At 41.9% G+C, this 12,929-nt stretch overlaps 1 protein-coding gene across 1 annotated transcript in view; it reads left to right on the top strand.

Moving 5' to 3' along the window:
* LOC126249346 (lisH domain-containing protein ARMC9-like) overlaps positions 1–12,929 on the top strand; it is a 231,761-nt gene that overhangs the window by 93,546 nt on the left and 125,286 nt on the right. The window contains exon 9 of the mRNA XM_049951000.1: positions 10,892–11,223. Coding sequence (XP_049806957.1) covers positions 10,892–11,223 — 332 coding nt within the window. The remainder of the gene's footprint in view (positions 1–10,891; positions 11,224–12,929) is intronic.

Here is a 12,929-nt window from a genome sequence, read left to right as displayed (position 1 = left end):
CCTGCATTGCCCTCCAGGAAACCTGGTTTCCAGCAATGCGGACCCCTGCCCTTCGTTACTGTAGGGGATATTACAAGAACTGTAGCACATATAATAGAGTGTCAGGTGGGGTTTGCGTCATGTCCTGAACTCAGTGTGTAGTGAACCTGTGCCCCTTCAAACTCTTCTTGAAGCTGTGGCTGTCAGGATAAGGATGACACATGAAATAACCATCTGCAACGTATATCTTCTTCCAGATGGTGCAGTACCCCTGAACATATTGGCCACACTGATTCATCGACTCCCAAAACCTTTCCTACTTTTGGGAGATTTTAACACCCATAACCCCTAGTGGGGTGGCACCATGCTTACTGGCCGAGGTAGAGATGTCGAAAATTTACTGTCTCAACTCGACCTCTGCCTCTTAAATAATGGAGCCCCCACACATTTCAGTGTGGCTCATGGTACTTACTCGGCCATTGATTTATCACTCTGCAGCCCAGGATTTCTCCCATCTGTCCACTAGAGACTCCATGATGACTTGTGTGGTAGTGACCACTTCTCCATCTTCCTGGCACTCCCCTGGTGTCATGCCCATGGACACCTACTACCCAGGTGGGCTTTAAAGGAGGCAGACTGGGAAGTTTTCACCTCTGCCATCTCCATTGAATCTCCCCCACATGATAATATCGATGTGATGGTTGGGCGAGTCACCAGGATGATTGTTTCTGCAGCAGAAAATTCGATCCCTTGTTCCTTAGGGTGCCTCTGTCGAAAGACAGTTCCTTGGTGGTCGCTGAAAATTGCTGGGGCCATTAAAGAGCATAGGCAGGCTCTACAGCAACATAAGTGGCACCCTTCCCTGGATCACCTAATAGCTTTTAAACGGCTCCGCTCCCGCGTTTGCCAGCTTATAAAAAGAGGAAAACAGGTGTGTTGGGAGGGGTACATCTCGACCGTTGGGTGCCATACGTCACCTTCTCAAGTCCGGATGAAGATCAGACATGTTTTTGGGTACCAGACCCCAACAGGTATCCCTGGCGTTAACGTCAATGGCGTGTTATTTACCAATGCAAACGCAGTTGCCGAGCACTTTGCTGAGCACTAAGCTCGAGCTTCTGCATCAGAGAATTACACCCCAGCCGTTCCTCAGTGCCCTTGCACGTTGCCCCAACACAGCTCCCAGGCCAGATCCAATCCACAGTCAGATGATTAAACATCAATCGTCTGACTTCAAGTGACATCTCCTCATCGTCTTCAACCAGATCTGGTGTGGGCGTCTTCCCATCACAATGATGGGAGGGCACCATCATTCCAGTGCTCCAACCTGGTAAACACCCACTTGATGTGGATAGCTGTAGGCCCATCAGCTGCACCAACTCCTTTGTAAGTTGCTGGAACATATGGTGAGTCGGCAGTTGTGTTGTCTCCTGGAGTCATGTGCCCTATTGGCTCCATGACAGGGCGGTTTCCACTAGGGTTGCTCTACTACTGATAATCTTGTGTCCCTCGAGTCTGCCATCAGAACAGCCTTTTCCAGACGCCAACACCTGTTTGCGTTGCTGCCTTTTTTGATTTATGAACACATTATGTGAGTGTGGTCTCCGAGGCCCACTCCCTATTTTTATCCAAAATTTCCTGTTGCTCTGTACTTTCTGTGTCCAAGTTGGTGCCTCCCATAGTTCCCCCCATATCCAGGAGAATGAGGTTCTGCAGGGCTCTGTATTGAGTTTATCTATTTTTAGTGGCCATTAATGGTCTAGCAGTAGCTGTAGGGCCGTCTGTCTCACTTTCTATGTATGCAGACGACTTCTGCATTTCCTACTGCTCCTCCAGTACTGGTGTTGCTGAGCAGTGCCTACAGGGAGCAATCCACAAGACGCAGTCATGAGATCTAGCCCACGGCTTCTAGTTTTCAGCTGCAAAAGTCGTGTGTCATGCACTTCTGTCAGTGTCTTACCATTCATCCAGAACCAGAACTTTACCTTAATGATGATTGACTCACTGTAGTGGAGACATATCAGTTCTTAGGATTGGTTTTTGATGCTTTATTGACTTGGCTTCTTCATCTTCGTCAACTTAAGTGAAAGTGCTGGCATCACCTCAATGCTCTCCGCTGCCTGAGCAGCAGCAACTGGGGTGCAGATCGCTCTACACTGCTGCAACTCTACACAGCCCTTGTTCAATGCTGCCTTGACTATGGGAGTCTGGTATATGGTTCAGCGGCACCCTCAGTGTTGCGGTTGCTCGACCCAGTGCACCACTGTGGTGTTCAACTAGCGATGGGAGCTTTTAGGACGAGAGCTTTTAGGACAAGTCCAGTGACCAGTGCACTGCTGGAGGCTGGTCTCCCTCCATTGCAAATCAGACATGTACAACTGTTCACCAGTTTCATTGCATGCATTCATAGCTCTCCTGAGCATCCAAATTACCATCTCCTTTTCCCAACCGCAGTGGTTCATCTCCCGCATTGGCAGCCCAGGTCAGACTGATGATTGCAGTTCATGTCCGATCCCTTCTGTCTGAACTGGAGTTTTTCCCTTTACCACCTCTACTCGAGGTCCATTCATGTACACCTCCATGGTGTAAACCTAGGCCGAAGCTCCGTCTGGACCTTTCGAATGGCCCTATGAACTCAGTTCACCCCGCGGCCCTCTGTTGTCACTTCCTCTCGATTCTTGACATGTCCCGGTGCTCTGAAGTGGTTTACACTGATGGCTCAATGGCTGATGGTCATGTTGGCTTCCCCTATGTTCACAGAGCACATATTGAACAGCACTCCTTGCCAGATGGCTGCAGTGCTTTCACTGAAGAGCTGGTGGCCATATCTCATGCTCTTGAGCACATCTATTCATGCCCTGGCGAGTCATTCCTTCTCTGTACTGACTCTCTGAGCAGCCTACAAGCTATCGACCAGTGCTACCCTTGCTATCCTTTGGTAGTGACCATCCAGGAGTCCCTCTATGCCCTGGAACGGTCCAGTCATTCAGTGGTGTTTGTCTGGACCTCAGGACACATCGACGTCCCAGGCAACGAACTTGCTGACAGGCTGGCCAAACAGGCTACACGGAAACTGCTTAAGGATATCAGCATCCCGGTAACTGAGCTGCATTCATTATTATGGCGCAAGGTTTTTCAGCTTTGGGAGACCGAATGGCATAATCTCAGTACGCACAACAAACTGCATGTCATTAAGGAGACTACAAATGTGTGGAAGTCTTCCATGTGGGCCTCTCGCAGGGACCCTGTGGTTCTCTGCCAGCTCCACATTGGCCATGCTTGGGTGACCGATGGCTGTCTCCTGCATCGTGGAGACCCACCTCAGTGTTGGTGCGGCACATGGTTGACAGTGGACCATATCCTGTGGCGCTGTCCTACTTTGGCTGCCCTGTGCCATCATCTTCGGTTACTGGACCCGTTACCGTTAATTTTAACAGACAACGCCTCACTGGCTGATTTGATTTTACGTCTTATATGTGAGGATGTGTTTTATCATTCGATCTAAGTTTTAGCACATGTCCCCCTGTGTCCTCCACCCTAGTGCTTTGAGGCTGGAGGTTTTAATGTGTTGCAGAGTGGCTCGCTTATCCTTTTTATTCTCATTGTCAGCCAGCTGTGGTAATCCGCTCTCATGTTTTAATCTCTTCTACCTGTTTTTTGTGTCTCTCTGTGGTTTGCTTGTCCTATTTTGTTCCTTCTAGTGTTTTTTGCCCTTCTGTCATTCTTGTGGGTTTTCTTTCCTCTCGGTATTGTGCTGTATATCACGTTTGTTTTATTCTTTCCCTTGTGAAATTGTTTTAATGGGAACAAGGGATTGATGACCAAGCAGTTTGGTCCCTCCCCCCTCCTCCCCCACCCCCCTCACTTCCCACCCCTTTTAAACCAACCAACCAGCCAACCTTACTTGTGGAAGTGAAGCATGGGCAACAACAAGACGCCAAGAAAGTAGAATACATGCTCAAGAAATGAGATTTCTAAGAAGAGTAGAAGGATGTACAAGGTAAGACTGAAAAAGAAATGAAGGTATAGGGAATGATTTAGGAATGTACAAACTAAAAAGAGAGAGAGAGAGAGAGAGAGAGAGAGAGAGAGAGAGAGGAAAATAGGAGAAAATGGAAGGAACATGTATATCGTATGGGTGGAGAAAGATTCCTGCTAAAGGCTTTCAGTTATAAACACACTGGAAGAAGAAATGTTGGAAGACCATACAAGAGCTGGAGTACTGTAATAGGCAATTTGCCTAATACGTGATGTGAAGAAGAAGAAGAAGAAGAAGAAGAAGAAGAAAATTGATATAAATTAGGATAGAGTGCTACTCACTACACAGAGGAGGGGTTGAGAGCAGACATGGATTTTAAACGTAGACTGTTGTGTATTATTTAGCTGTCAGATAAAATCCTTCATCAGACACACACACACACACACACACACACACACACACACACACACACAAAACTTTTACTGAGGTGAATATCGATCTCAGCTGGGGTGGATGGTGGGGGGTACTGAAAAGGTATGTGGTGGGAAGTGGAAGAGAGAGAAGGCAAGGTGTGGGGAAGATGTTGTAGTGCTGCCTGTGGAAGTGTGCAGGGATTAGTAAGAAAAGGATGGTCAGCTACTAGGTACGGCATCCAGCATCGGGAGAGCTTTACTGGGGGACTGGTGGTGGGGGAGGCTCAGGAGGGCAGAGGCTATATTCATCAGGTGAGCTGGTGGTTAGAAAGCATGTCTGAGGCTGAAGTTGGAACAGGGAAGAGAATAGAGGCAGGTGGGATTCAGGGACTAGCAAAGGTTGAGGCCAGGGGTGTTCTGAGCATGAAGGCTGTGTTGCAGGGATAATTTCCACCTGCACTTTTAGAAAAGCTGGGGAAAAGTTCAGATGGCATGAGCTGGAAAACAGTCATCAAATTCACATACACCACCTTGTGCGGCACGTGTGGCTGCTGGCTAGTACAGCTATCTCATTACCCACAATAACAACAGAGACTGAATGACAACACTTCAACTAGACAGGCACAACTGAACTAACAGAGTGACTAGATATTGGTGCAGCATCCTTTTATCAGCTCCATGGTGGCACTGGCTGCTTGGACTCATAAGGGTGTGTCTCCTAACCAACTGCAGATTGGCAGTACAGTCACACTAGTCACACTGCTTACTGCGAACTCCTAGACATGGTATTGATAATGCACAATATTGCACAGAGAGGGAGGGGGCCCACTCCAAAAAATTCTTGGTAGGAGCTGGACAGTAGAGCTATAAATGAGCTTTTGCAATCTTAAGGAAGAGGACACAGTGTGAGCAAAAGCATGGCAGCACCCAACTATTCCATGATTAAAGTATCATAAAAAGAATTGTCAAAATATACAGGATGTTTAAGGAGGAACAGTAAATATTTTAAGAGGTGGTAGTATAGACTAATTCAAATAAAAAATTCCATATAAAATATGTCCAATCTGTATTGGTTAGTTAGTTAATTAGTCAGTTACTTTCATGTTCCCTGGATCATTTTGCATGATAAATCGTCATGATGTGGAACAAGTCATTTTACATTCATATTGCAAATTAATACTCTAGGCATCGCCATATAATTTTCTTCCCCAAAATGAAAACAAGATATACAGATTGAGTTAACAATTCCTACCCACCACATTTTACACATTACAGACATAGCAATTCTTCTACAGAATAGGAGGAGTTGTCAAGGAGAAACTTTTTCAATTTATTTTCAAATTTTACCTTGCTGTCTCTTAGACATTTTATATCACTGGGTAAGTGGTCAAAATTTTTTGTTGCAGCGTTGTGCACCCCTTTCTGTGCTAAAGACGTGTCATTTTTTCTTCTAGTATTGTAATTATGTACCTCATTGTTCCTTTTGAACTGTCGTGGATTATTTACAACAAACTTCATGAGGGTATAAATATACTGTGAAGCAGTCGTCAGAATGCCCAACTCCTTAAACATATTTCTACAAGATGATCGCAGATGAGCACCACATATTATTCTTACACCACGATTTTGGGCAATGAAGTCCTCCTTTCTTAAAGATGAGTAACCCAAGAACACTATTCGATATGATATTACTGAATGAAAATAAGTAAAATATGTCAACTTACTGATTTCTCTTTCCCCAAAATTTGCTGTGATTCTAAGTGCAAATGTGTGTGAACTAAATTGTTTTAGAAGTTCCAAAAATGTGTTTTTTTCCAATTTAGATTCTCATCAATATGGTCACCTAAGAATTTTGAAGTTTCCACCTTATATACTATTTCATCACCATGTGTTACACTTATCACTGGTGCAGTACCCCTAGAGGTGCAGAACTGAATATGATGGGTCTTTGTGAAATTCAGGGTGAGACCATTCGCAGAAAACCAGTCTATGATAATTTTGAGAACTTCGTTCACCATTTCTTCCATTTCTGTATGTATACTGGGAGTGATTTCAATACTGGTGTTTTCTGCAAAAAGAACTAATTCTGCTTGTTGTACATTAGACGGTGAATCGTTTACATACATGAGAAACAGTAGTGGATCTAAGATTGAGCCTTGGGGACCCCATACATGATTTCTCTCCAGTCAGAATAATGGCCCTGGATTCTGTTGGTTGAATTACTACTAAGTACAACTTTCTGCATTCTTTTGGTTAGATATGACATGACCTGTTGGTTGGCTATACCATCAATCCCATAAAACTTCAATTTATGTACTCTGATTCACACAATGAAATGCCTTGGATAGGTCACAGAAAGTACCTACCAGTGCTAATTTGTTATTTAATGCTTGTAGCATCTTGTGTGTGAACATGTAAATGGCATTCTCAGTAGAGCAACCCTTCTGAAACCCAGACTTTGATTTTCTGAGGATATTATTGTTGCCAAGGTGAGATACTATTCTAGAATACATCACCTTCTCAAAAAATTTGGAAAATGATGTCAGCAGTGAAATAGGTCTGTGGTTACTGATGTCTCTCTTATCACATTTTTTAAAGAGGGGTTTAACAATAGCATATTTTAGTCTCTCTGGAAAAATGCCTTGAGTTAATGATGCATTACATATTTCAGACAATACCGGACTTATTATATGAGAACAATTCTTTAGTACTTTATTGGAAACACCATCAAAACCGGAAGAGCTTTTATTCTTGAGAGAATGTATGACCCTCTTAATTTCAGAAGTAGAAGTTTGTGGTACATTCATATGGTGTAATTTTATGAGATTTACTTCTTTAATATATTGCTGCGAGCTTTCTTTTGAACTGTTGGTCCCTATGTTTTCTACTATGTTTAAGAAATGACTATTAAATACATTTGTTGCCTGTGACTTGTCATTTGTAAGCCTTCCATTCAATTCAATAGTAATGTTATCCTCTTCTGTGGTTGGTTGTCCTGTCTCTTGCTTCACTATATTCCATATTCCCAACTTTTGTCAGACATACTGATTTCTGACATTATGTGCATGTTTCTTGATTTTTTAATAACGTTTCTTAGTAATTTTGAGCAATTTTTATAGTGCGGAACTACTGCAGCTTCTCTGCTTGTGCTTGCCAAAAGATACATTTTCCTTTCGTTTCACAAGATACTTTAATCCCCTTAGTGACCCATGGTTTTTTACATGGCTGCTTAATGTTCCTTCTGATTAGCTTATGCAGAAAGCTATTTTCAAATAATGATATGAATTTATCATGGAATGGATTAAATTTTATGTTGGCATTTGGTTCTTTATACATTTCATCCCAGGTTATTTCTTGTAAACTACTCTTAAAAATATTTGCCCTGTAGTCATTAATGACTCTAACTGACTGCCACTGAGGTGTATCCACACTTTAAGGCACTATGTCATTTATCCTGACTAACTGTGCATCATGATCAGAGAGAGCATTTGTTACTAGGTAAACAGTTATTTTCATGCTTTGTGCCTCATCAAAGAAAACAATATCAATTAGGGACCTACTGTCTTTATCCACCCGTGTTGGAAAGTTAACTACTGAGAGCAAATTGTAGGATCCAAATAAGGTTTCCAGGTCATTTTTCTTATCAGAATCCTTTAGAAAATTGACATTGAACTCACCACAGACTATTAACTGCTTGCTGATGCCTGACAGACAGCACAGTAAGGAATCTATCAATTTAATGATGCCTTCTACTTCATTCACACTAGCTTCAGTTGCACATTCAGATCAAATATGACATCTGAGCACTACTCCAATCTCTCTCAGTTTAGTTAGAACATGAGTAAACCTTCTTAAATATGGAACCCTGTCATATTCTCTTGCAGCAGCTGTGTTTGCATTACAAAACCAATACATGAATACCATATCAGCATACTTGTAATTTGTAAATATGTGGGATATACTTAAACAATGCAGAACAATTAGCCAACAAATCATTCAAAATTCAGTTTTATAAAATTAAGGCCAACTTTACAAACCTGGTCAGGTAGCTGTGCCTGTTAAAGTGCCACTTCCAGGACAGAGCGATTCACCAGCCCAGCATCAAATCTGCCTGGTGGATTCATGATGAGGGCTGGTGGACCAACCAGCCTAGATATGGTTTCTAGATGACTTCCCACTAAGTGAGTACTAGGCTGGCACCCAAGTCCAACCTCAGTTACTTGATTCTGCAAACATTTTGAAAAATTACTGCTTACTTCCGTATGAATGATACCACAGACAGACAACTGCGACACACACCTTCCGTCCCAGAAGGTAACGAAGTGGCAACAGGAAGAGGATTGAGCCACCTCCTTAAATTAACCATGCAAAATCTGTAAATAATAGTGGCAACCCTGTGACGATGTGGGACAAATGCTCAAGAAGAATAAGAAGTGCAATTTTACAAATTGAACATCAAGTCAGAAATTACGATTAGTAAATTAGCCCAGAGCTACTGAAATGGAAACTACTTTCTGTAACCAGCTGTATCTGTGTAATCAATAAAAATTGGACACATGCTATATGGAATGTGATGTAAGTATGTCTCTTCAACAACATGGATTTTACTAAGCACAACTTACATACAATTAAATCGCAGAACGTAACCGCACTTGGCTTCTCTGGAAATACACAAAACAAATTACTCCTAGAGGTGAATACTTCATGATCAATATTGTACTTTGGATGCTTGTTGAAAAATTCACAATTAATTGTCAGTTCGACTGCAAAACAACCTACAAATTTCGTCTCATGTTCGGGTGTAAATGCACTCAAAAACTCATCCCATACAGGTACAGAAACCAGCCACTGGTTTTGAATGTGTAGCTTGTTACTGATGGTGCCATTTTACTGGTATACATTTACAGGCAAGGCAAACAGTTGGCACAAAGGAATAATGTTTTCATTTTTGCTCCAGCCATTCTTTGATAACTTTCTGATCCAGGCTCTAAATTTTCCATGAATGGATTATATTCTATGTACTTTCTACAAGTAAGCAGATAAATATACTAAACCACATAAAATTTACATGAGAATAAATTGTACAGATTTTATGAGCTAAAAAATGCACTACTTTACTCACTTGATTGATAGACTGCTCAGTTGATGCAGAAGAATGAGGTACTAGAGCAGGCTACATGTCTTTGTATTTCCCTGTCTACAATTTTAGACTTGCTTTTGGTATTTGATGTGGTTAACTGGTTGTATACAACTGAACGTGGCATGTCAGTTGTTTCATACACTGAGAAGACAAAAGTCATGGGATAGCAATATGCACATATGCAGGTTGTGGTAATATCACATACACAACGGATAAAAGGGCAGTGCATTGGCAGAACTGTCATTTGTACTCAGTTGATTTGTGTGAAAAGGTGTCTGACATGGCCACACAACAGAAATTAGCAGACTTTGAGTGTGGAACGTTAGTTGGAGCGAGACACATGGGACATTCCATTTTGGAAATCATAAGGAAATTCAATATTCCAAGATCCACAGCGTCAAGAGTGTTCCAAGAACACTGAATTTTAGGCATTACCCCTCACCATGGACAACACAGTGGGTGGTGGCCTTCACTTGATGACCAAGAGCAGTGGCATTTGTGTAGAGTTTTCTGTGGTAATGGAAAAGCAGCAATGCATTAAATAAATGCAGAACTCAATGTGGGATGTATGACAAATGTATCCATTAGGACAGTGTGGCGAAATTTGGTGTTAATTGGCTATGGCAGTAGATGACCGATAAGAATGTCTTTGCTAACAGCTTGACATTGCCTGTAGCACCTCTCCTGGGCTTGTAACCATATTGGTTGTACATGGATGACTGGAAAAATGTACATGGTCAAATGAGTCCTGATTTCAGTTGGTAAGAGCTGGTGGTAGGGTTCGAATACGGTGCAGACCCCATGAAGTCATGAATGCAAATTGTCAACAAGGCACTGTATCAGCTGGTGGTACTCCGTAAAGGCATGGGCTCTGTTTACTTGGAATGAACTGGGTCATCTGGTCCAACTGAATTGGTTATTGACTGGAAATGGTTATGTTCAGCTACTTGGAGACCATTTGCAGCCATTCATGGACTTAATGTCCCCAAACAACAAAGGAATTTTTATGGATGACAGTGCATCATGTCAGAGGGGGCACAGTTGTTTGTGATTGATTTGAAGAACATTCTGGACCCCGAGCAAATGATTTGGCCACCCAGACTGCCCAGCATGAATCCCACCAATCATTTATGGGACATACTCAAGAGTCATTTCATGCGCAAAATCCTGCATTGGAAACGCTTTCCCCATTATGGATGGCTGTAGTAGTAGCGTGGATCAGTGTTGAGTTGCTGCACTATTCTGGGCAGAAGAAGGCCTGGCATTATATTAGGTGGTATCCCATGACTTTTGTCACCTCAATGTATGTCATATTGTTTCATAAAAGTAGTAGTTTCTTTCTCCATTGTAATATCCCTAATATTGTTTTCATTTCATTAGCGTATCACACAAAATTCTCTTGAGGAACGTGAAGCAGCACTGGGAGCATATTTTCGACATGATGTTCTCTCTTTGCGACTGAATCGGTGTCAGCTACTGGCAACACAGCTTATACCAACAGATGTAGCTACACCACATCCACTTCAGCAGGCAGCTGCAAGATTACTAAATACTTTGGCATCACTTCATACAGGAAGGGATTATCTCTGTTCAGCTGGACGCCCTCTTATTGATACTGTGATTGAATGTATCTCAGGTCACAATCCAGCAGTTAATGTTGATACTGTCACAACAGACATGCTGCTAGCTGCATTGCAAAAGCTGTCACTCAGGTAATATATGAACCTCATATCATAGTACTTTTTATTTGTTTGGCAGTTTTAGAAACAACAAATTGTCTAATGTTACTGGCTCTGATTATTATTGATGTTATTGTTTTAATGTTGTTTGCTACTTCCACTCTGTTTGGTTGTAATCCACATGGGAATTCACAATGTACATAAGCTTTTTCTCTATTATTTGTGTGTAGCATGATTACCAACACATTGCCTATTATTCTGTTTTCAGGTGCTCAGCATCCCTTTTGTGGTAAGAATCATGATAGGCAAATAACTCATGTACGAAGTGCTGATGGAAGTAATGTTTTGGCATCTTAGGGTCTCCAGTGATCCATTTATAAAAGTGTAAATTTGTCATTGCTTACTGAGCAGATGCACATTCCAGCTGCTTTTATCTTCTTCCTTCTCCAACTGGTCCTTTACTTTTATTTAATAGGGAAAATTGATGTTAGCAAGTCTACATTTATTGGGTGGGGCAATGAAATGGGCAATTTGGTTACCCTGGAAATAGTGTGTTATGTCAGAAATCAGAAAATGGCAGTGGTGCCACTTGGACAACAAACCTTTGCCATTGATCCTGATACTGATGCTAGGTCAAGATGTCATCATGGACTGGTGAACAATTACATGGTCACAAAGCATGTATTTCATGCACATTACACTCTAGCACATCATACCCTAGTTCTGTTGGCACATTCTATCAAAGTGTGGGAACAAAACTTTGAGGAAATGGGTGACATGTTGCAAAAGAGGGGTTGGACTGCAAAACTCTAGTGCACACCAGATAATGTTGCTGGAGTGGAAGAAGCTTTCAGCCAAAGTCATAGGCATTCTGCATGCAAGAATGCACTGCAACTAGACATATTGAATTGCTGTGTACGGGTAATATTGCACAAGGAACTGCAATATCTCCCATACAAAATCCAGAGAATGGGAAAACTGAATGCAGGTGGAATGACAATGCTGGCCTTTGGGACAATCTGATCATGAACAATGAGGCCAATTTTTATGTCAAGCTTTGTTAACAAGCAAAACTAGATACTGCTCACATGAAAATCCTGAAATGCTTCACAAAATGTCTATTCACAGTCAGAAAGTGGTAGTGTAGTGTGGCATTCCCTGGCGTGTGAGGTCTCCTGACCTTCCAGCATGTGATTTCTTCCACTTGGGGGTCATTTGAAATTTCAGATTTTCCAGTGCAATGTACCACACACCATCCAGGAACTGAAGGCTTAAATTCAGAAGCAAGTTAATCATTTTCAAGTGATGGGCATTTTAGATTGCAAGCAAGCCTTGTAAATTCATGTTTTACTTCTTTTTTATTGCTGTGAATAAATTTGTGTCACTGGTGGAGGTTTCAAAATCATCTGTTTCACTGCTGCACCTGTTACATCTGTATTCTGCAAACCACTGTGAAAGACATGATGGAGGGTACTTCTAATTGTACTATGTACTAAGAGTCCTTCCATTTCTTTCACATATGGAATGCAAGAAGACTGATTACTTAAGTGTCTCTGTGGAGGCTGTAATTAGTGTGATGCTGTCTTTGTCATTCCTACCAGAGCAATGTATAAATGGTTGTAGTATATTCCTAGATTCCTCACTTAATGGTCCTATCTCAAAATTTTTAAGTACATTAGAACCCCTATTTAACGTTTTTCTAGGGGCCAGAATGTTTTAACCTTAAATGGGGGTTTACC

The sequence above is a fragment of the Schistocerca nitens genome, chromosome 3 (genome assembly GCF_023898315.1).
Source record: "Schistocerca nitens isolate TAMUIC-IGC-003100 chromosome 3, iqSchNite1.1, whole genome shotgun sequence".
Classification (NCBI taxonomy): domain Eukaryota; kingdom Metazoa; phylum Arthropoda; class Insecta; order Orthoptera; family Acrididae; genus Schistocerca; species Schistocerca nitens.
Note: the sequence above shows the minus strand (reverse complement) of the source record. Positions and strands in the feature narration are given on the sequence as shown.